Source organism: Brassica napus, chromosome C2, assembly GCF_020379485.1.
Source record: "Brassica napus cultivar Da-Ae chromosome C2, Da-Ae, whole genome shotgun sequence".
In the NCBI taxonomy this organism is placed as follows: domain Eukaryota; kingdom Viridiplantae; phylum Streptophyta; class Magnoliopsida; order Brassicales; family Brassicaceae; genus Brassica; species Brassica napus.
The window spans coordinates 54,862,587-54,887,568 of record NC_063445.1 but is presented as its reverse complement, the minus strand read 5'-3'; the positions used below and the strand labels follow the sequence as shown (position 1 = coordinate 54,887,568).

At 32.4% G+C, this 24,982-nt stretch overlaps 1 protein-coding gene across 1 annotated transcript; it reads right to left on the bottom strand.

Moving 5' to 3' along the window:
• Positions 1 to 8,617: 8,617 nt before the first annotated feature.
• On the bottom strand, positions 8,618 to 12,158 carry LOC106403755 (indole-3-pyruvate monooxygenase YUCCA6). The gene is made up of 4 exons (XM_048748053.1): positions 11,349 to 12,158; positions 10,339 to 10,587; positions 9,497 to 9,619; positions 8,618 to 9,289 (listed from the first exon to the last, which is right to left on the bottom strand). Exons 1-4 carry the CDS (start codon positions 12,063 to 12,065, stop codon positions 9,041 to 9,043), a joined length of 1,338 nt encoding a protein of 445 aa, XP_048604010.1. The 5' UTR covers positions 12,066 to 12,158; the 3' UTR covers positions 8,618 to 9,040.
• Between the last annotated feature and the right edge of the window lie 12,824 nt (positions 12,159 to 24,982).

Below are 24,982 nucleotides of genomic sequence, written 5' to 3'. Positions count from 1 at the left end.
ATGCTTCCTATCATCCCTGGAAATCCACGATTCTCTCCAATATCAAGTAGACGTTGAAGATCAGCCGGTGTTGGTCTTCTTAGGTACTCATCGCCGAACAAATAAATCATTCCTTCCACAAAATTCTCCAAACATGACCGAGTTTTTGTTTCACCGAGCCAGAGGTATTCGTCGACCGTATTAGCCGCAGTACCATATGCCAAGACACGAATGGCTGTTGTACACTTTTGGAGTGCTGAGAGACCAAACCTTCAAAGACCATCTTTCTTTTGGCGAAAGAAGTCAACTTCATTGGAGAGTTGATCAACAATGTGCATGAACAAAGTCTTGTTCATTCTAAAACGTCGACGGAAATAATTTTCAGGATACGTTGGAGTTTCACTGAAATAATTATTCCATAAACGTACATTGCCTTCTTCACGATGTCTCTCAATATAAGCTCATTTTTTCCCTTCGTTCTTCTTAATTACCATGAATGGATAAATTCTCCAAGGTTTGATCGAAATGTTGATCAAAGATTTGATCAAATGTGTCATCATATGATTCCTCGAAAGTGTTTTGAGAAGAAGAAGCCATATTTGTGATCCAAAGAAGATAAATTTTTTTTAATATTTATACGATTTCTGATCTTGGTTTGGTGAGAAGAGAAAATTTGTCTTTGATAAAAAGGTGATATTGGTTTGGTGACAAGAGAGAATATGAGTTGGATGAATCAATGAGAAGGAGAGAAGATGATGGTTGATGATACAAGTATCGCTAAGAATCAATGAGAAGGAGAGAAGATTGTTGGTTGATGATACAAGACTCATTAAAAAACTATGAGAAGGAGAGAAGATGAATTGGTACAAATAAAGAGAGAAGCATGAATACTTTATAATGGTTGATGATACAAGTTTCGTGACTAAGCATGCATACAAACGAAAAGACTTTCTGCCACTACGTGAATACACATGCATACAAACGAGACTACACAAATTTACTGCCACTACGTGAGTACACATGCATACAAAAGATTTTTTTCAAGTCCGTGACTACACAAGTTGTACTGCCACTACGTGAGTACACTTTCTTCAAGTCCGTGACACTACTGAAACAAGCAAGACTTTCTGCCAGTCCGTGACTACACAAGCTTCCAATGCTTCCAATGATCACATGTGCCACACGGAAGACAACAACATGGATGCTTCAATGCTCCCAATGCTCCCAATGCTCCTGAAATTATGATAGAACAACAATTCATTAATACAATGCAATTCATCAATACGACGAACAACAGAACAACAACTCATTAAAATAAGAACTTAGTAATAGACAGAGAAGCTTACATTAAACATAAGTTCATGACCAGAACAATAACGGTAAGTTAAGAGAACAGAAACAAGAACTCCATCACAATAAATCAAAAGACCAAGAACAAGAAACTTAAAACTTAAAAGCAACACAACACAACACAATATCAGATTCAGCTAGTGGTTCTTAAACTAATTAGACATCAACTCATCAATGAGCTTCTTCTTCAGAGCTTCTTCATAATCAGCAAGTGTTTGCTTTGCAACGAGACTGTCCAAAAGCTTCATTTTAGAGAGCCATTCTTTGGAAGCCAAATCCTGCTGCTTGATGCTCCACATTGTCTGTAACTCAGAGAAAGCATTCCCCTCCACTATCTTCTTCTTCCCACGGGCTTTTGCTGCCTTAACACCCGGGGGACGTTCGGTGCCTTTTTCATCTACAGCAGCATCGGTTTCAAACGCGTGAGAGGTTGCTGAATGGGAACCGTCGTCTAACTTCCTTCTTTCAAACCGTCTGTTTCACACCACTTCTGGTCATTGCGAAGCTCTTTCCATGCATGTTCAAGTGTGAATTTTTTTTTTATGGTTGTTGAAGAAGATTTCGTGGGCATGTTTTAGCACATCATTCTCATTTTGACCAGAAGTTTTCTCTCTGTTTGCAGCTTCATAAGCTCCACAGAACTTGCACACTAAGTCGTTGATCTTGTGCCACCTTTGCTTACAGTTTGATGCCTCTCTTTTGTCACACTCAGCTATCTTGGGACTGGCCAAATAGTAAGCTGCAATCCTTTTCCAGAAATCAACAGAGCGTTGCTCATTTCCTACCACATGATCTTTGCTCGTGTTTAACCACGAGCTGAAGAGGATAACATCATCACTAGGTGTCTACGGCCTTCGTTCCTTACGCGAAGAAGGACTGTCCTGTTCGAAGTTAGACCCTTCGGTAGCTTGAGAGCCAAATTGAGGAAAGGAAGAAGATTCTAAACCGATGCCACTGTCTTGTTGACTTTGAAGAAGATCAACAAAGTTTAAACTTTGATATGGATTAGAATCCATATCATAATTTCTCTAAGGAAAGATGGAAGAGAAGAAGAGAGATGGAAGAGCAGATAAAAAAGAATGGAAGGCGAGTTTCAGTTTGAAAGATGGAAGAGAAGAAGGAGCGTATTTTACAGAAAAGAGAAAGAAAGAACTTTTGATCACCAAAGCTAACGCATTGATCACACCCACAACAAGATCACACCCACATCGACTAGACATTTACCAAACACTTTAATCACACTTAGACAACCATTTCTATCTAACCATTAAATCCATTTATTACTACACCAGATTCACACTTATTACTAACACAAGCATATCACACAAAATCCATTTCACACGAAACCAAATTCACAACCAATTCAGTTTAGACTAGAATCCTATCAACAACTATCTCAACCAAAGGATAAACTATCTACGAATACAGCCACAGCTTTTAATCAAACATGCAATCAATTTTACAGAACAAAGATTTATGTTTTACATGTATTGTAAGCCAAAGTCCTCCTCTTTCACGTACCTTCATGTCTCTTGATCCACCCATCTAAGGAAAAAAGACAGAGACATAATCAAAATGAATCAGAGACGAACTATGGTTGTTGTCACCAGACAATTACTCCAACTAGAGACATAATCAATATGGAGAAACCAACACAACAAACAAATAAAAATAACAACCAAGGATTCGGCATGCAAGGAAAAATACATAGCTTAACCTGTCGATTTGATTTCGTGGAGGAGAGAGAGGTCGCCGTCGAGAGATTCATCTTCGATGAGAGATCAAGAGAGAGGCCGAGTCCTCCACACATGATGAGTCGTCGAAGGACAGCGAGAGAACCGAGGAGTCCACCGACAAAGACGCTGTCTGATGAGTGTCGACGAGAGATCATCGATTGATTCCGTCGAAGAGAGCCACGGGCCGGAGAGAGAGGTCGCCGTCGAGAGATTCATCTTCGATGAGAGATCAAGAGAGATGCCGAATCTTCCACAGAGAGCGAGAGAGACGATGAGTCGTCGAAGGACAGCGAGAGAGCCGAGGAGTTCACCGAAAGAGGCGCCAACTGATGAGCGTCGACGAGGGATCATCGATTGATTCCGTGGAGTATACATCTTCGTGGAGGAGAGATCACGAGACAGAGAGGGAAGTCGAAGAGAAAGGGGCGGAGTTGTCGATGTATCCCAAAAGAGACGACTCGGTTTGATTTCGAGAGAGAAAGAGGAGGAATGAGCGACACGTGTCTAATTAGAGACAGATCTTAAACCTCCTAATTAGGCCACGTCTCCCGAGTTAATGCATCATTTTCTTTTTTTTTTAATCATTTTTTTTAATCTGAAAAATACTAAATACCCATCTTAACAACTCGCGTTAAAGGTGCTCTAAGACCTCCGACAATGCGTGTCTTATGTTGATGAAGTAAGCGGCATGTGATGTACACAAATCAAAATCTAGTGGTAGCTTTGGATCAAAGTGGTATTAGTTGATGCTGACCATGCATATATATGTGAGCCATGGAACAAAATCTTTTGCATAGTAATTTTCTAGTAAAATTTTCTAGATTCGTTGCACGATCATGATTGTTTTGATTTGTTGAAGTATATATCTACGTGATCGAGTTTATCCTATTAATCACTTCCCAACTCAATTCACAAGGACTTTTAGGGTTTGGGCATAAATATTAGTATTAAGATCTCTATAGTTATCAAACCTAATAATATGATCCTTCCAATAATTGTTTTTTTAATGTTTAACGTTTTGAAAATTCGCTACAAAATTTGATTAAAAAATATAGTTACAAGTACAACTGATCGAAAGAAAGGAAACCCCAGTTCAGTTACGTATCATAAACTTGTATCTTCATTGAATTCCATTTCCAGATTCATTTAAACCTGTTTGTTTTAAATATGATAAAATATATCCTATACGATTATTATTTTATTTTATTTTTTTTGTAACTTATCCTATACGATTATTGTGCTGAACATTACACTAAATTAGACTATCATCTCAAATGAACCAAAATAATGATAATCTTACATAAAAATTATTTCCAACATGATATAATATATGAGACTTGATAAAATATAATCTATATAACTTTATATGTAGACACTGAAATTTGGAGTAAATACAATTATTGAAATTAGTATGAGTATTTTTTTTTTTTTGCAAACTAAATTAGAATGATGTTTCATTAGAAGAAAACATGTTTCAAAAAGAAAGAAGGAAAACAAAAGTATTGGTAAAGTTTGGTGTGGCTTTTATTAGTTAAAATCCTCGTGAGTAATTACGGAGAGATGTATTGGCACGTCAAATCTGCTGACAGATTATTTAGAATCCGAGATTACTTTTAATCATTGATCAGTCAAAGCTTTAACGATCCATAACCGTGGGATGATAGGACCAGTCACGTTTGACTACTAATCTCACTGCCCAGTATGTTTCTTTCTCATTCGAATTAAATATATATAACAAAATAAACATTAACGAATGCAAAACTGTCATGGTCCATTTGAGACCGTTGAGATAATGAATGCGAAGGACCAGTGAGAGCTCAAAGCTCGCGGAATCGGATGGTTCATAGACAATTAGGACCCATGAGTGCCAAATGTACGAGAGAGGCTGGATCGTCCAGCGAGTTCACTTCCCTTGTTGTGGAGGAGAGAAGATGCATTTACCAGACTCATATGGACCACATTTCCCAATAATATTTACGAATTTTTATCAAGTTCCAAACTTATTTCCCTAGTATATTTGAACTTATACTCCCTCCGTTTCATTTTAGTTGTCGTTCTAGGTTTATGCACACAGATTAATAAAATATATGATTTTGTATATTTCCAAAATAAAAACACAATTACCTATACAGCTAACCATATTTCAACCAATAAAAAATAAGCTGAAGAATCTTATTAATAAATTTTGCATTGAAACTCTAAAACGACACTTATTTTAAAACGAAAATTTTTCCCTACAACGACATTTAAATCGAAACGGAGGGAGTAGTTGTTTTTCTTTTTCTGTTTTAACTTAAATAATAATTATTTCTTTATTTTTTATTGGCAAAAAAAAAACTTTTTCCCGCAGAAATTTGATTTGTTATATTTTTTCATTGTTTTATTTATGTTTCCAATCTATTAATCCTTTGTCTAAATGAAATAGACAATTCAACCACAAGAAAAATAACATAAAGTAAATCATACTTCAAAAAATAAGTTAATAGATGAATGAACGAAAAGCGGTTATAGTAAACAAGTGAGGCACCTTATAACATAATCCTAGAACTTTAAAATATTGTTTCAGTCTTGAATTATATTTCTACTAAAATGAGGTGTCCTTTAACTATATAAGTATTAAGACCATGTAAAATCTGCATTTAATCATTTTAACTTATAAAAGTATGATATAATATATATATATATATATATATATATATATTATATATTTTTATATTGATATTGTCAACAAATGTTTATATATTATTGGTATATGGACGAATAACCTAATGGTTACTCCACTTGGTTCGTGTCACCGGGGTTTTGACCCCAAATTCAATTATGTACCGACAAAAATTTGGGATCTTTCAAAAGAAAATATCATTTAAAGCTTAGGACTGTTTTTGTAACAACTTAGAGAGTTAGTACGAACTATATATTCATGCAATTGCAATGTAGTCGAAAATAAAGGATCTCTTTAACGGATCGACTTTTCAACTGAAATTTAATCTGTGAAGTAAACTAGAAATGAATGGAAAAAAATTGTCTGTGTAAGGTAGAATATATAATAGTTCATTTGTATAGTGCGTGAAAATATCGTCAGACATATTCTGATTTTCCAAGTCATATATGAATAAGTTATGGACGCAATCATCTATACCGTTTACTGTCGAAGAGCACCACTTTCCAACATAATTTGGCTGACAAGCCAACTATATAATTCAGAGCCAATAAAAAGCACCAGCTAAAAAAGGAAAAATCAAAGAAAAAAAAGAACTTCAGAAAAAAGCAGAAACATGCTTTGAAAGAAGCAAGTGCTTCTTCTGTTAAAAATGTGGGACTAGGAACTGCAAGATACATGCAATATGTTTGCCTTCTTGGAGTCAGCCACTACTAATTACTTCACAAAAAAAATTAAGATAAAAGGAGATGTTTCGATTTAATGATTTGATGTTGACAAAAATAAAATTGAAAGATTTGATTTGGGATCTGAATCTCTGATATTGTTTCCTAAAATTTCCCCAACAGCTTGGCAAAAGTGTAGGGCTCCAGCTTGTTACTTGAGTGCCTTTTAAAAAAGTAAATTTCTGAAAGATCCTTATTCCATTTTTTCCCTTTTCCCTTATGTATGTTAGAATTTAATCTCTTATTAAAGCTTTATTATATAAATGAAACACAGTTTAGTCTAGATTTGAACTAGTTACCGGCCAGTAAAACATTCACATCCCATGAAAATCCAGACAATGAACCCACAGGGTTCTAAGGTGAGTGTACATTCTCTAATCACATGCTTTTAAGGACAACCACATGGTTAATGGTCCAAAGACTATACGAAGAAATATAAAAAGTCCTGTTTTATTTTTTCTTCTTCTGTTAAACCTGATTCTCATATGTCTCAATTTTTTTGTGGCCAAACGCTTATAGTTTGTTGTGAAGTTACTAAGAATTTGTTGCTACCAATTCAGAACCAATATTGAATCACCTTGCAAATGTTATTCAATAGTTGATATTTGATAAAATTACTAACAAACAATGCTGATACTAACATATATGCAGCTGATATTTTTTTTTTTTATTAAAATCACTATAAATTGGGTAAAAGTGATATTTCCACACGAGAACTATCATATAGTATCAAATGTCTACCAAACTATAACCTCGTTCTAAATCTCCCTGAATTAAAAATTACAAACTTATTTCTCCCTAAATTAATAGTTTGAAATTTAATTACCCATAATTTACGGTTTTAACTGGTTTACTGTTTACTAAGCAATTTAACCAACTAGACCAAACATTTTTAACCAACTAAACAAAAAAGGAAAAGAAAAACCAACCTGAACCGTTAATGTCTTCTTCTCCCAACGAGCAAGAGATGATGGCACTCTTCCTCCATTTGTTTTCTTTACAGATTAGAGAAAACTTTTGATATATCCTTAAACAATCAAAATTCAGATGAAATTAGAAACACTTGATCCGCAACTCTAAAATATATCAAATCTCGATGACATAAACAATACACTATCATAAAAAGATATCAAACCTTCAAATTTTAGACCAATATCTTCTTCTCAAACCTTCAAATATTTCCTCTCAAATAGATATCAATGTTGTGGATGGTGAAGGAGGAGGAATTGAGTCTCTCACTCCTCGGGTGAAGAAGAATATGTAAAGGGGTCGAAACTGTTAGATAGTTGGGTCTGATATTTTTTTTGGTTTAGTTTGTTAAAAATGTTTGGTTTAGCTAGTAAAATTGTTTGGTTAACAACAAACCAATTAAAACAATGGTCTATGGATAACTACATTTCGAACTATCGATTTGGGGAGAAATAGATTTGTAATTTTCAATTCAGAAAGATTTAGAACGAGATCATAGTTTGGTGGACATTTGATGTTATATGATAGTTCTCGTAGAAAAATAGCACATTCACCCCTGTAAACATGATCCATCTAATTTGCTTTAGATCAAATAAACAATTTTGTTAGACCAGGTTGGATATTTCTAACGATTTATTATATCACCAGTTACGATTTTCTATGGGAAAAATACATGCAAAGTCGTATGGTTCACATAAAATAATTTGTTATGATTTGGATGACAAAATGCATGGTGAACTTATTTTGATTATATGTTTGACGTCGCTTACCGCAAATCATACATGAAGATTTTGTTAACCTTTTCCATGGAATATTGTATCAACACGACCAAGGTAAAAAATCTATCATGGAATCTAAACCTAACGATCTATCTGACATGGGATCTAGCTAGTATAGATTTATGTATAATATAGGCTGTATAGCTACCTAGTTTAATTCAAAAAATATGACAAGAAATCATGTGGAGATCGTACATCTAACAATAATTGGAAAACGGGTCAGAAGAATGATAAATGTGCAGGACTTAATTTCTGACGAATGTACAAGGAGGTGGTCCATGTTTATATGATACTTCTACTAGGGAATGAAATCATTTCGACAACGAAATATCATTGACACACTCATTGGACATTTTCAAGCTTTTTTTTTTGGTTTTGTAACAATTGAACTCTTCTTATGTCCGTTAAAAAAAACAAGAGTTTTAATCAAACAAGTGATATGTATATAACAAAACGAAAAAAAAAAACTCACCACAATACTCAGCCAAAAAAAATGAACTAAAAAGGAAAGAAAAACAAAGCGCATACCTAAGGAAAACTAAAGAAAAAAAAATTAGAAACATAGAAAGAAGGTATAGAAAGATTTACAAAGTGGGTTATAAGCATGCAAAGAGAGAGGGTCCCCTCCTCTCCTTTGGGCAGATGATCATCAATTCCCACCACAATCACTCTCACTAGGTTTCCTTTTCATTCTTTCCTTCCCCCAATTTGCATTGCAGCTGGAGATAAGTCTTAATTTACATAACTCCCCAAATCTGCTTTGAAACCAAAAACCATCAACTTTTTCTTTGATCCCTACCTCGGCTGCAAACACGTTGTTTCTTGATAGAAACCTGCCATTTCTCAACCGTCTAGTACTCTACTACATGCTTGATCAGATTTTCTTGCCATGAATACTTGTATATGTCTATGGGGTTGACCAGATTTTCTCGAAGACTCGTATATGTCTTGAGCTATTCTCTTTGCATCCATTGATGCTCCAAAGATCCCACGTTTTGTGAATCCGACCGCATATAGCCCACATTCCCCTCTCCATCCCTCTGGAAACTCTTGCATTGGAAATCCATCTTTCTTACTAAACATTTTATTCTCCTGCAAAGTTATTTGGTTTTTCAAAATCCATTTAATGCGACTTCTTAAATAATGGATATATATATGTATATATATATATATATATTATATATATATATATACATATATTTAATTCCTAAAAAGAGGTGAATTTTTAATAGGGTACTAATGATGATTGTATTAAATAATGTAGACAGGTAAATAACTATATTATCATTATTGGACTACCTTTAGCCAAGAGGGTACGTTGCTTTTGTAACCAGTTGCCAATATTATGGCGTCAAATCTCTCCATTCTCCCGTTATCGAACTCAACTTCATAATGTTTTAACCTTCTTATCCCGGAACACACCTTTTGCCATTTAAACAAATCATATATCACAATCAGTAAACCGGTTCTTAGCACATACATATATACTAGGTGTAAAAAAATTTAAAATATTTTTTAACAGATAAATATAAATTATATTTTAAAATAAAATTTTATATTTAAAATTATAATCTTAGATAGATTTTTCTATGCATTTATTTTAATTAAATATATTAAATAATTTTCTAAAAGTTGCATAATTACCAAAAATTAAAATTAAACAATATTTATAAAATTTGTAGATATATAAGAAAATAATGATTTTACGATTAAATTTTTATTATTTTCTAAAAAAATTGTATACATTTTTGAAAATTTTAGTAATAAAATTGTATAATTTAAAAATATATAATTAAATTATATTTCGAAATTTATAATGCCATATTTGAATATATTTATTTTAATGATGATTTATGTGCTATTACTATATTCTAAAAAAATTTCCAAAAATATAAATTGACATTAAATGTAATATATGAGCTATTACCATATTTTAAAAAGTTTACCAAAAATATAAATTAACATTAAACGCAATTGTCCATGTCATATTAAGCTATAAGACATGTCATCAATTTCAGTAGTCATGTCATATTTGTTTTGTGAAATTGACTGTAAAAAGGACACGTGACAAAATCACTTCCGAAATATAGTCTGAGGGATATATGACCCATGTATCATGTTTGATTAAGATATATCTGTACCTTGATATCTCCAGTTTTGATCTTGGCAAGCGTTCCAACGTCGAGAACTGGAGTTTTGCCGGTGAGATTTTTGAGCTCTAATGGGCCTATCCGGGGTCGGTTAAGTCCTAATAGGGTGGTATCCCCGAGGATGAACCGGGAAACAACCAAGAGGAAACTGTCAACGAGTTGGATGGGCAACCATTTGAGTAACAACATTGACAGCCCAAAAGTTGAAGTACCCAACATCTCTCGTGGTAGGACGTGAACCTTCACCAGTTAAGAAAAAAAAAACATAATTAGTAAATATTGCAATAAAAGATCCGAATGAGAAAATCGTTTTCTAATATAGAGAGACAATGATATTTTTTGTGAGAATATTTGCGCATGCTCGTGAAAATCCCAATAAAGTTATGTTCTCATAGTTATCATTCTCTAAATATATTATAAAATTGATTTTTCGTATTAAAGAAATTAGGTAAACCTCTTTATCTACCTTAAAAAAAAACTATATTAACACATTGTTGGAACTTGAAGTCACAAGGGTCTAAAAGATAGAATAAAATCTTAGATTAGGATGATACCATCCTTTGTATTTTCCCGTAAAATTTTGAAACACTTAAAACAGATTAATAAAATTCAAATATGGATAAAAAAAATTCAAATATGGATATCATCAAACTGAATAAAAGCTATTTATTTACCTAAAAGATATTCGTAGAACGGAATATTATCTGGTACAATCAAATAAATAAAAAATTTTGTTTTAATATCGGATAAAAGAACTCAAAACATGTTCTAAATCGTAAGAGTTCAGGGAAAAAAAGAAAGGTAAAGTGTATATAATATCTAGTCTTTAAAAGAATTGGGTATATCAACTGAATGAAAGAAACCTTTTATGTGATTTTGTTTTTAGCATAGAAGAACTCTAAAAAGCATGAAAGAGCCACAAAAATATCGAAAACGCATATGAGAAAGAGTAATTTAACCTCCCCATATTCTTAATTAGAACAAAATAATCAGAGACTAACCGCGTCTCTGACAACGAGAGAAGGTTGAGCACCGAAGTTGCAGAGATCCAAACAAACCTCCATGCCGGAGTTTCCACATCCCACGACCAAAACCTTTTTTCCGGCAAAATCTCCACCGGTCTTATATTGACTCGTGTGCTTAACCACCCCCGTGGCCTTAAACTTCTCCATCCCCTCAAACCTAGGGACCACCGGCTCCGCATTCTCCCCCGTCGCAGCCACCAACCACCGGCAAACATACTCCGTCGTGCCCTCTTCACCCACGCTCACCACGCGCCACATCCCTAGGTTCTCATCAAACTCTGCGGACTCAACCGTCTGACCAAACTCCGGTCGTATATCGAACCTCCGGGCGTAGTCCTCGAGATACTCGATGAACTGCTGTTTGGTCGGATAAGTTGGGAAGTGGTCGGGAAAGGGTATGAGAGGAAGCTCACAGAACTGCTTAGGAAGGTGGAGATGGAGGCGGTCGTAAGTCTTGAGCTGCCATAGTGAAGCTATGCAGTTTGATCTCTCTAGTATTACCGAAGTTATGTTTTTCTCCTTTAGACAAGCAGCCGTCGCTAGCCCCGACGGTCCGGCCCCTACGATCACCGGTCCGGTGACAACGCAGACACGGTGCGGTGACGTCATCATGCCGTGTTGGTGGCGCTTTGTGGACGACAAGTAGTCATGTGCTAGTTTACCTTCCATCTCTCTCTTCCAACAAAAATCCATATCAAGAACGCTAAACCAAGAATCACTTTTCTCTCTTTCTCTTGCGTTTTATAGGGCCTTGGTAGGTATTTGTAATGTATTTTTAAGTACGTATTGTTAGGAAAGTAAGAGAAGGGTTTGTAGTGTAGAAGTGGTGGTGGTGGTGACAGTAGTTAAGGGCAAAGGACAGAATGGATAACTTAACATTTATGGTGTGGAGTAAGAAAAGTAAAAAGGGATGGTAAAAAACTGTTTTTTGTCAAAATATTTATAGTTTTTTTGAAGAGAATATTAATATTCTGCGATCAGAATCAAAGCGGTTAGGGTTTGGATTGAATCTGCTGAAAATGAGGGAGAGAGAGATAGAGAGAGATCTTATCCAAATAAGAAGAATGAGTAAAGAGGGTGAGAGATTATCGTTGATTTGTGTTTCGATGAGAGTGCAAACCGGAGGGGGGGATCAGAGAACTACGGGTCTCTTAAATCGCCATTAAAACTTATAGGAGAGAGATTGTTAAATTGTTAGTTGTGATGTGACTATCTCTCATATGTGTGTGTATATATGTGCTTAAATGTTTAAATGTGAGTTTATTTATTTAATTAATGGAGTTCTCCTTTTTTTGCCACCTATGAGATATTTGTGTTCAAATACTCATTCGACTCTTTACCTCATTGAAATCTCAAAGATTGTAGGTAATCTTTTGATTGTCTTATGATAACTCAATGTCTCTCACTAATTAATATGAGTTTAATATGTTGGTTTAAGCTTGAATGATAGCTTGAAACACAAGCTACCCTAAAACTAGTTATGATTATCCTTAAGAGAATAGGAAATATTGAAAGTATGATTACTAATAGGATTAGGATTATCTAGTCTTATATATTGAAGTGTAAGGTGTTAAATCTACTTACGAATTTGTGTGAGTGATTGAGCTTTAGTTTTGAGCTATTTTCTAAAGCAATACGAAAGTGTTTGAAGTGATTTCGATTCTTTGATTTCTATATTTGGTATCAGAGCCATCTATTGAAATCAATAACCCGCAAGAAGAAACAAGATAACGAAGAACACCATGGCTGATGTGAAAGATGAAACCGAGATGAACAAGAAAGAAACCGGACCTTCGTCCATCAAGTTCCCGATGTTGAATGCCTCTAACTACACTGTTTGGGCCATGCGGATGAAGATTGCTCTTAAGGTGAACAAAGTCTGGGAAACGATTGACCCTGGAAGCAAACATGAAGAGAAGAACAACATGGCCATTGCGTTGATATTTCAAAGCATACCCGAAGCGTTGACGCTGCAGGTAGGACATCTCGACACAGCCAAAGCCGTGTGGGATGCAATACAGGTTCGCCATGTCGGAGCTGAAAGAGTACGAGAAGCACGATTGCAGACACTTATGGCTGATTTCGACAAGCTTAAGATGAAGGAAGAAGATAGCATCGACACCTTCGTCAGCAAGCTAACGGAAATTTCATCCAAATCAGCTTCTCTTGGTTTAATCATAGAAGAACCAAAACTTGTGAAAAAATTCTTGAAAAGTTTACCAAGAAAAAAATTTATCCACATGGTAGCATCTCTTGAACAAGTTTTGGATCTTAATGAAACCAGTTTCGAGGATATAGTTGGGAGATTGAAAGCATATGAGGAAAGAATAAGTGAAGAAGAGGAAGAAGAAGTCGAGGATCGAGAAAAGCTAATGTATGCGAGCAGTGAAGCTCAGCACGATGGTTATGGGGCAGGCAGAGGAAGAGGACGTGGTGGTCGGAGCAATTGGAGAGGAGGTAGAGGTCGAGGACGGGTTGGAAGTCAAGGTTTCTACGCGCAGAAAGAAGCTTGGAGGCAAGGTTCTTACGGAACCAAGGACAAAAGTCATATTACCTGCTTCTCCTGCGAAAAGACTGGCCACTACGCCTCTGAATGTCCTGATGCAAGGCTTAAACTACAAGAAACAGTAGAAAAGAAAGATGATGATACACGAGAAGCCGATGAACTGATGATGCATGAAGTAGTATACTTGAATGAACAAAAGGTGAAACCAAGTGAATTCAATGATCAGGAAGGCATGGAGAATCTATGGTATCTCGATAACGGAGCAAGCAATCATATGAGCGGTAACCGCTTGTTCTTTTATAAGTTAGATGAAGATGTGACTGGAATGGTTCGCTTTGGAGATGATTCACACATCAAAATCAAAGGGAAAGGTTCTATCAAATTTATCTTGAAAGGAGGCGACAAGAAAGTATTAAATGACGTCTATTATATACCTGGCCTTAGAAGTAATATAGTGAGTTTGGGACAGGCCACCGAAGCAGGGTGCGAAGTGAGTATGAAAGACAACATATTGAAGCTGCTTGATCGAACGGGTCAAGTAATGATCAAGTGCGCAAGATCAAAGAATAGACTATACAAAGTCATTCTCCAAGCCGATATTGTTCAGTGTTTACAAATCACAGCTTCCTCCAAGTCCTCAATGTGGCATGCACGGCTAGGTCATCTTAACGATGAAACAATGAAGATGATGATGAACAGAAACCTAGTTGATGGCATACCTAATATGACGGTCGAAAAAAGGACATGCGTTTCTTGCCTACTCGGGAAACAGACAAGAAAACCATTCCCACAGACAACATCATACAGAGCAACACAACCACTCGAGCTAGTTCATGGAGATCTGTGTGGACCTATTACTCCACAAACACCAGGACAGAAACGTTATGTTTTTGTCCTTATTGATGATTTTTCTAGGTACATGTGGACGACATTACTTGAGAGAAAGAGTGAAGCGTTTAACAAATTCCAATCATTCCGGAAACTTGTAGAACAAGAAACGAAAGTGACGTTGAAAACATTCAGAACTGACAGAGGTGGGGAGTTTCTCTCAAAAGAATTCAAGGAGTATTGTGATAAAAACGGGATCAACAGACACTTGACAGCCCCGTACACGCCTCAGCAGAACGGAGTCGTTGAGCGTCGAAACCGTACCTTACTCGAGATGACCAGAAGCTTGCTAAAGCATATGAATGTACCAAATACTTTCTGGGGAGAAGCAGTGAGGCATGCTACCTATCTGATTAATAGGATCGCAACAAGATCTCTGGTTGAACAAACACCGTATGAAGCCTTAAAGACAAGACGTCCGAACATTGCACATCTTAAAGTTTTCGGTTGTGTCTGTTATGCTAGAACAGAGGCAGTAGGGAGAAGAAAGCTTGATGACAGATCGAAAGCCTTGGTACATTTGGGAGTAGAGCCTGGCACAAAAGCCTACAGACTATACGATCCTTCTAGTAAGAAGATCATTGTCAGTCGCGATGTGATCTTTGAGGAAGACAAACAATGGAGTTGGGACACGCGTGAAGCTAGCAGCACTGATGAGTCCGGCTGTTTCGAGGTTGATATAACTTCTATACGAAGTAATGAACCTCAACCCGTGGTTCATACAACAAACGAAGGAGAAATCAATGATGAAGAAATCGAAAGTGAAGATGATAATGAAGAAACAGAAAACCAGTCCACGTTGAATGTAAGAAGATCTTCAAGAATCAGTACAAAACCCTCATACTTAGATGATTACGTTCTCTTAGCTGAAGAAGAATGTGAAAGACTTTTAATGGTGATAAACAATGAGCCGTGGGATTACAACGAAGCAAAGGAGATGCAAGTTTGGGTCGACGCATGTAAGGATGAGTTATTCTCAATTGAAAAGAACAAAACTTGGATACTCGTCGATCTACCAAAGGGTTTTAAGCCTATTGGGTTAAAATGGGTGTTTAAGATTAAAAGGAATGCAGACGGAAGCATCAGCAAGTACAAAGCACGCCTAGTAGCTAAAGGTTACGTGCAAAGGCACGGAATCGATTACGATGAAGTCTTTGCACCAGTTGCTCGTGTTGAGACGATTAGGTTGGTTATTGCACTTGCAGCATCTAAAGGATGGGAAATACATCATCTAGATGTTAAAACCGCATTCCTACATGGAGATTTGAAAGAAGAAGTTTATGTTAACCAACCGGAAGGATTCGTGGTTAAAGGTAAAGAAGAAAAGGTTTATAAACTACATAAGGCTCTCTACGGCTTGAGACAGGCCCCCAGGGCATGGAACTTCAAACTCAATACGATCTTGAGGGAACTGAACTTCACCCGCTGTTCAAAGGAACCATCGCTCTATAGAAAGACAAAAAAGGAAGACTTACTTATCGTTTGTGTATATGTCGATGACTTACTGGTAACAGGCTCATCATTAAGCTCTATTATCACGTTTAAACAAGAGATGGCTCGGAGATTTGAGATGAGTGACCTTGGAAGACTAACTTACTATCTTGGCATTGAGGTTCGACAAACTGATGAAGGTATTGTGTTGTCACAAGATCGTTATGCGAAAAAGATCCTTGAAGAAGTTGGTATGGACAATTGCAATCTTACTCACATACCTATGGATATGAATGTCAAACTATCCAAGTCAGTTCGAGAAAGAGACATCAACGAGAAGGAGTATAGAAGAAGTATTGGATGTCTTCGCTATCTGTTGCACACACGGCCTGATCTATCTTTCAGCGTCGGTGTGCTAAGTAGATACATGCAGCAACCTAAAGAGTCTCACGGAGCAGCCTTGAAGCAAGTACTCAGGTACCTGCGTGGTACTACCAAGCTTGGTTTAAGGTTTGAGAGATCCGGTAAGCAAGAATTAGTAGGATTCAGTGACAGTTCTCATAACGTAGATGATGATGATGGAAAGAGTACAACCGGACATATCTTTTACCTTGGTGACAGTCCCATAACATGGTGTTCTCAAAAGCAAGAGATTGTGGCCTTATCATCTTGTGAGGCTGAGTTTATGGCAGCCACTGAAGCAGCGAAGCAAGCCATATGGCTCCAAGAATTGTTAAGCGAAGTCGTAGGAGATGATTGCAAAAGAGTGGTTATACGAGTTGATAATAAGTCTGCGATTGCACTTACTAAAAACCCTGTTTTCCATGGTCGAAGTAAACACATCCACAGGAGGTTTCATTTTATACGAGAGTGCGTTGAAAACGATCAAGTCGAGGTAGAACACGTTCCTGGAAATGAACAACGAGCTGATATTCTTACTAAGTCCCTGAGCCGAGTTCGTTTTGCTGACATGAGGAGTCTTATTGGAATGCAAGTAGTGTGTGAAGATGAAGTCAAGCTTAAGGGGGAGAATGTTGGTTTAAGCTTGAATGATAGCTTGAAACACAAGCTACCCTAAAACTAGTTATGATTATCCTTAAGAGAATAGGAAATATTGAAAGTATGATTACTAATAGGATTAGGATTATCTAGTCTTATATATTGAAGTGTAAGGTGTTAAATCTACTTACGAATTTGTGTGAGTGATTGAGCTTTAGTTTTGAGCTATTTTCTAAAGCAATACGAAAGTGTTTGAAGTGATTTCGATTCTTTGATTTCTATATAATATACAAAACAAGAGTACTTATACTTTTGTGTCTATTACATCATTTTTCATATGCTTTTACATTTAACAATAATCATCTACGATGAACATATTCAACCATGTTTCCAAGAAGAAATTCAACTGTTTCCAAAAATAAAATTTATCATATCAGGAAAAAATCTAGCCTGTTGCATATGCAATAGTCGGCTAACCTACAAATTCTTAAAATTTTCATCAAAGTTCTAGTCCATATCATATCTATAGACGGTTAGCCCATCAGCTATATATTCCCTTCTTTTAGTTTGAACTAGAACAAAACCCACGCTAAGTTTCATTTTAAACATTTATTTTGTTCTATAAATTAATGGTTTGAGTTCGTATTTTCTATTTTCTAGAAAGATCATATGTCGTTACTGGAATCTGAAAGCCGAATATAAGTCGTTGTATATGAAGTATCAGTCAGACGTCGATATCACCTCTAATTCTAAATGAGTCATCCTGAACTACTAATTTTAATATTAATTTTCCATCTAGTTTTAAATGTTTTGAGATCTTTTTTATAAATATTTTATGTAATAAAATTTATATGATTTAGATGAACCCGTGTTTAATAGTTCAAAATTAAAATATAACATATGAACTCCAAAATATGACTCTAATTTAATAGATTAGATATGTTTTTTTTTATTTCAAATATAAATGAATATTTTTTTAAAAATTCTAAATAATATTTTAAAATTCTATTTACAAAAAGCAATCAATTTAAATTTTAATTATCAGTAAAATATAATTAAAATATTTTGTGTGATTTTAATTTTCTAAATAATTTATGTGATTTTCATTTTAATTTTAAATCAAAACTGTATTAATTTTAATTTTTAAGTTTATTTTAATGATAATCAGAATTTAAATTAATAAATTACTAAAATAAATTGCAAATAGAACTTTAAGAGATTTTGTTAGAATTTTATTAGGAAAGTTGTTTATTTGTATTTCAAATAAAAGATTAAGATATTAAAAGATATTGCAATTAAATTATGTGATTTGCTAAATTTTCTAAGGGATGGTCGAAATAAAAAATCACATATAAAATGAAATAATAGGACTCTAATTTAGATTAGATGTTTATAAACTCTAAGAAGATATTAGAGAATCATTTATGTTTTGTTATAAACGATTAATATAATGTTAGGAAAATGTTTAGTTGTTTTATTTTATATTGTTAGCATAATGTTAAGAAATCTTTTGGCTGTTTTTGTTGATATTGTTAGCAAAATATTACAATTAATTATTGTTCCATTTCCTTTACTCATTAATAATTCTAAATTTTTAATAATATAGAATTTTCTAAATCTAAAATTTAATATATATATATATGCTCTATTAATTTATACATATGCAATATTTCGTATGAAGTAATACTTCAAAACTAGGCCAATTTTTTTTTTAAAAAAAGAGTAATACTTCAAAATTTTCTAATATGCATCATTTATTTGCAAACCAGATAAAGAATGGATTTCAGAACCAAATATCTTCCATAACCCACCACGAAGTCTTCTTAATAGATTAAATTAGATTTTGATCCGCGCAACCGCGTGAGTTTTGTTTTCATTTATTGTTATATAAATATTTTGTTTTCAATTCTAAATTGGTATATATTATAATATATATGTATCTATCAATTTTTTAAAACATAATAAGTTTACTGTATATTTTTTTTCATTAAATAGATTGTTTCAAATTTTCACATATATTTGTATCTTCTTCTATATATATATTTTCAGATTATTATTTTATTATTAAAATCATAACTATATATATAAAGATTAGTAAAATATTGTTTTAACGTCATATTCAAAGATATTGTAACATTTCAAAAATTTAGAAAGTTTTTTAAAAATTAAACTTTTCGCTTCATAGATTTATATTATCGAGTAAATAATTAAACGTTTAGTTTTTGTTTAATTTTTAAAATAAAATATATAGTTTAAAATTTGTTTTTATTGATTTAAGGTAGTAAAGATTAATCATTGTTAGATAATATGATCTTTGTTATTTAAAAAAAAATCTTTATAATTTTAAAATTTAACATCGATAAATATTTAAATATTTAACATATAGAGGTATAGTATTACAACATTAAATTATATCTATTTAATTTATAATATCTATAAATCCAATGGATCATCTATTTTTTAAATCCAATTATTGATAGCCCAATAAAAATTTCTTGTAGGCCCAAAATTTAAAGTATAAGATTATATATTAAATGTAACATGACTTTTTAAGAATATGTCTATTTTTAAAAAAATCACACATGAATCAAGGTTGTGACTTCTGTTTTAATATATAAGATTTGCTAACGATTTTCGGAAATTGTACCTAAATGGAATGAAACAAATATATTTTGAAATTAATTTTTTTATTTAATAAGAGGTTTTAAATCTCTAGGCACATATATTTTTATCAAACGAAGTTTAGATTATGATATTTTTTTGGAAAGCGCATCTCCCCAATAGAATGTGAACCTATGATTTTTAACATTCCTACTATATAATTCAAAAGTTTTAATTAATAAACCAATTCCTCATTGCTTTTACAGATAGCTTTAATAGTACAAACGAATAAGGTTTTGTTTTTTCAGATGATTGATTAATAATATTTAGAATTAAAAATTTGTTACCAGTTAATCACTAAAATCTTGCATTACTGTTTTCTTGATGAATTGTAATTTTTTGTTCAAAATTATTTATTAGATCTTATAGTGTCATAATGCGATTTCTATATGTGTAAACTATATAGTGTTCGTAACTTTGTAATGAGGAAGGTGTCGCGCCTATTCACAGAGATCGTACAACTGACAACTTTGTACTTCATGTATTTTCTTCCTAAATGGTATCATTTTATATGCATTCTTTTCGCCCTACTCAATAATCATTTTGTTTGCGAAGCTTTTTATTGGGTGTATATAGGGATGTTAATATGGGCTCAACCTAACAGGGTTAGCCCTAACCCTGCAAACCCATTTGTAACCCTAACCCTCATTTTTTAAATAGGGTTTAAACAGGGTTGGCCCTAATAGGACCAGAGTTTAAATTCTAACCCTTTTATTTTGATTCACACAACTATTATACAATATTTAATAATGTTTTTCACCAAAAGAAACTTAGAGTCGAGTTTTCTCGCCTAAAACTAAACAACGAAATTTTCCGTCGAAACCGCAAAATCGAGTTTTCAACAAAAACAACAAAATCGAGTTTTCTCTCCAAAAACGCAAAATCGAGTTTTTCGTCAAAACTTTAAAATCGAGTTTTCCCGCCAAAAAATCAAAATCGATTTTGCGGTTTTGGCGGAAAAACTCGATTTTGCGGTTTTGGCGGAAAAACTCGATTTTGCGGTTTCGGCGGAAAAACTCGATTTTGCGGTTTGGGCGGGAAAACCCGATTTGCCGGTTTCGGCGGAAAACTCGTTTTTGATGTTTCGGCATGAAAATGCGATTTTGTAGTTTTGGCGGGAAAACTCGATTTGCCGGTTTCGGCGGGAAAACTGGTTTTTTGCGGTTTTGGCGGGAAAAATCGATTTTGCGGTTTTGAAGGGAAAAACTAGATTTTACGGTTTCGGCGGAAAAGTTGATTTTGCTGTTTTGGCGGGAAAACGCGATTTTATAGTTTTGGCGGGAAAACTCGATTTGCCGGTTTTGACAGGAAAACTCGATTTTACGGTTTTTGCGGGAAAACTCGATTTTGCGGTTTTGGCGGGAAAACTTGATTTTGTGGTTTTGGTGGAAAAACTCAAATTAGGTTTTGGCGGAAAAAACACAATTTTTGTTTTTTGACGGAAAAACTTTATTCTTAGTTGTGGAGCAAAAACTCGATTTTGCGATTTTGGGAGGAAAACTTTTGATTTGATGCTCAACAAATTGGCGGAAAGAATCATATCATATCTTAATTTTTCTAGTTTTATCTTTAAAATTTAAGAACAAAAATAAATGAAATATTTTTTTCAATTAAATGAGTTAACCCTGGTACCAGCCCTAACCCTTGATTATAATAGGGTTAAAATAGGACTGGGTTAATATAGGGCTGAGTTTATAATAAACAAAATAGGGTTGAGCCCTAACCCTGTAGTTAACATCCCTAGGTGTATATGGACATTACTATAAAAAACAGATTATATGTCTATTGAGCTTTTACTTCTCTTTTTAAAGCGGTGATAGAAAATAGAAATAATAGTAAAATTATGGTGGTTGATGAGCGATTAATCATGAGTATCAGAATCTTGGCTTTAATTAGAAACATTATATATCGCACGACGTCGACATATATATATATATATATGTGATTAATAATGTAATATGAGCTATAAATGGATGCATTAAATAGTTATCAGTGTATTGTAACTATTAAACTAAAATTTTAAAGCGCCTATTGATTTTTGGGTAAAAAATGTTAGTTGGTATCAAACACTATGTATTATGTATTTTTACATATTATGAAATAATAAATATATATTGAATAATTAAAAGTCAGTAACTATTACATATATAATTGAATTGGTACGAATACATAAATCAATTTTATTAATCCAAACAATATTTTTTTTCTATTTGATAGGATATATAAATAAATTTAAATGATATTAACATACATAATATATTTTTAATATTAATTTATATTAAATGATGCTTTCTACTCATAAGGTTTTTTCGATCATTTGTATTTTTTATACCAAAAACATAAAATTATTGATAACAAAATTTTCATTAGAGAATTAATAGTTTTAGTAATTTATAATTTTTTAAAAATTAATTTTTAATTTTTTTTCAAAGCTTTTATCAAAAAAATTATTCAGAGTAAATTTCTAAGTTAAAATATTTATGTATTTTATATGGTATATATTTTAATTAAAAAAAAAAATATATATATATATATATATATATATCTTCTATTCTTAGTAGTTAATTAAATTAGAGTTTTTGCTTATATGATTTTATGATCATTTTATTTTGTCATAACATAATTTTTTAAAGCATGGATCACAAAATTTAAATGTGAGACTTTTAATAGTTTAAATAATTTATAGTCATTTTTAAAAATTCAAAATATAACAGATACAGAAAAATATACATTTTTATTATATGTTTAATATGATTTTTAATAGTTTAAAATTAAACAAATATGATAAAAGATACACTATTTTTTTAATCAAATTTTTGTTATTCAAAATCTTTAATTGACATATATATTTTAGCCATATTAGGCAATTCAATAACTTTTATGTAAGAAAATAATATATAAAATTAATAATAAATTTATGATTAGTTTAATAAATTTTTTTATTATAACTAGATGTACCAACCTATTTTTATAATGATTCAAAGATTCATCCTAGTGGTGACACGTGACTACAAAAAAATTGTAATGTTTCTCGATTAATATATAGGGGATGTGACCTTAGTTTTATTTATTTTTTTCATACCTAATTCATTTAGTTGAACCAATAAATCCGGTGACCCGTATATAATCCGTTTCAAATTTAATGAAAAAGTTGTTAATTAAAAATCTGATAAAACCTGATAAAAATCTAAAAACTCATCAATGTGATCCGACACTGTTTGAGCCAATAAAATACCTAAAGAAATCTGATAATATTTGTAAAAAATATTGATTAAAATTTTTATATACTTTAAAGATTACATAAAATTAAATAAACTATTAGATTTCAGAAGAATGATAGGAAAATCTTAGAGCTATCATACTAATCTACTAATTATATGAATAGTGTTAGAGTTGGTTTTTAGAATTGGATCCAAATATATTTATTTAATGATAATTTTTGAATGTCAAATATTGAACTATGATATTATTTTGCTTTTCATGTAGCATATTAGTCGTAGGATTTTATCGGAATTGAAACAAACCGAAATTCATTGGGATAAAGATGTATTACGTGAACTAAATGGTATATGTATTTAATCAAATAAAATCAATACTATTAAAAAATAATTTTTTTTATCTGCTTGCAAATAGTTTAGGCTGGACCATAACATTTATTTAACTTCCTATTTTGTTTCCTACAATTACCTTAGTTATTATTAAATAGATATCATACCTCACCTATTATTTTAATATTTTCAAAATAAGATATCTAAATATATTTTTTAAAATATCTTTTTCTAAGATTGCATTTTAAGAAATATCTTTTAATACTTTTTATTTAAAATGTAAATATACAATTATTTTTAATATTTACTTTTAAATAATAAAATTCATAATTAATATTAACTATAAATATAAACGAATATTAATTAATTTTTTTATTTATAGAATAAGAAATAACATTCCTATAATATTTATATTCATAATAAAATAGTAAACCCATTAATAAATATAAAGAATCTATTTATTATCTATTTTATACATTACAAATTAAGTAATAACATATATTCATGAATTTTACAACATACTTCAATTTATTAAAACAAAAATTAAAGTAAGATATATAAACTAATAAATAATTTCCTATTTTAATATACATATTTAAATTAGAATATTAAAAACAATTCAATATATTTATCAAGTATGATACGGATTGAATGACATATAGTTAATTTATATAATAAAATTAATAATCTTGCAATTTAAAGACGGGTTGAATAACATATAGTTAATATTATATGTATATATATATATTTGATAAAATAAGTATTAATAGTTAGCTATTGTTAATATGTAATGATATGATGGAACATGTTATTATTGATATTTTTATGAGTATAGTTTTACAGGTTATTCCAACAAACATGTAAAATATTAATCAAATAAAAAACTAACTGAACAAAACATAAACCACATTTTAAGTTCGAATTCGTTCAGGTATCCTTGTTTGAACTTTTATTTCCAATTTGTATCACATCATAGGTCTCATTCTAGAAAATTTGTAAATAAGGATTGGGTTCGGATAATACACATCGGCTTGGTTCTAATTTGTATCACGTACTAAATTCATAAACTAACTTTATATCGTTTGGATTCGGGTTATATTGGTTTGGTTTGGATATATCTAAAGTTAAATCCAAAATTTAAAAGAAAAACATAAGAAATAAATACTCATTTACACAGAATTGGATATTTAAAGTAATTATTTAAATTTAAATACTTATTTTTGATATCATTGAAAATAAATATTGAATTAAATATGTGAAGTACATATTTATGTATCAAATATTTATATTTGTGATTAATTTGGACTTTCATTTTTGGGTTACACGTTCGGATTCAGATAATAATACAATACTCACTTTGATATTTCTTATATTTCAGATCAGGTACGGATTGAGTTTTTGTTTGGATTCAGTTCGGACTTCCGGTAACGGATTTTTTCCATGCCTATTTTAAATAAAGAAAAAAATACGATTAAATAAAGTTTTCAACAAAATTTTTTTTTGCACTTTCAAAGTGCAGATCAAAATCTAGTCCTAACTAAAGAAATGCTAATTTAAGTCTTACCATAGTTAGGCTA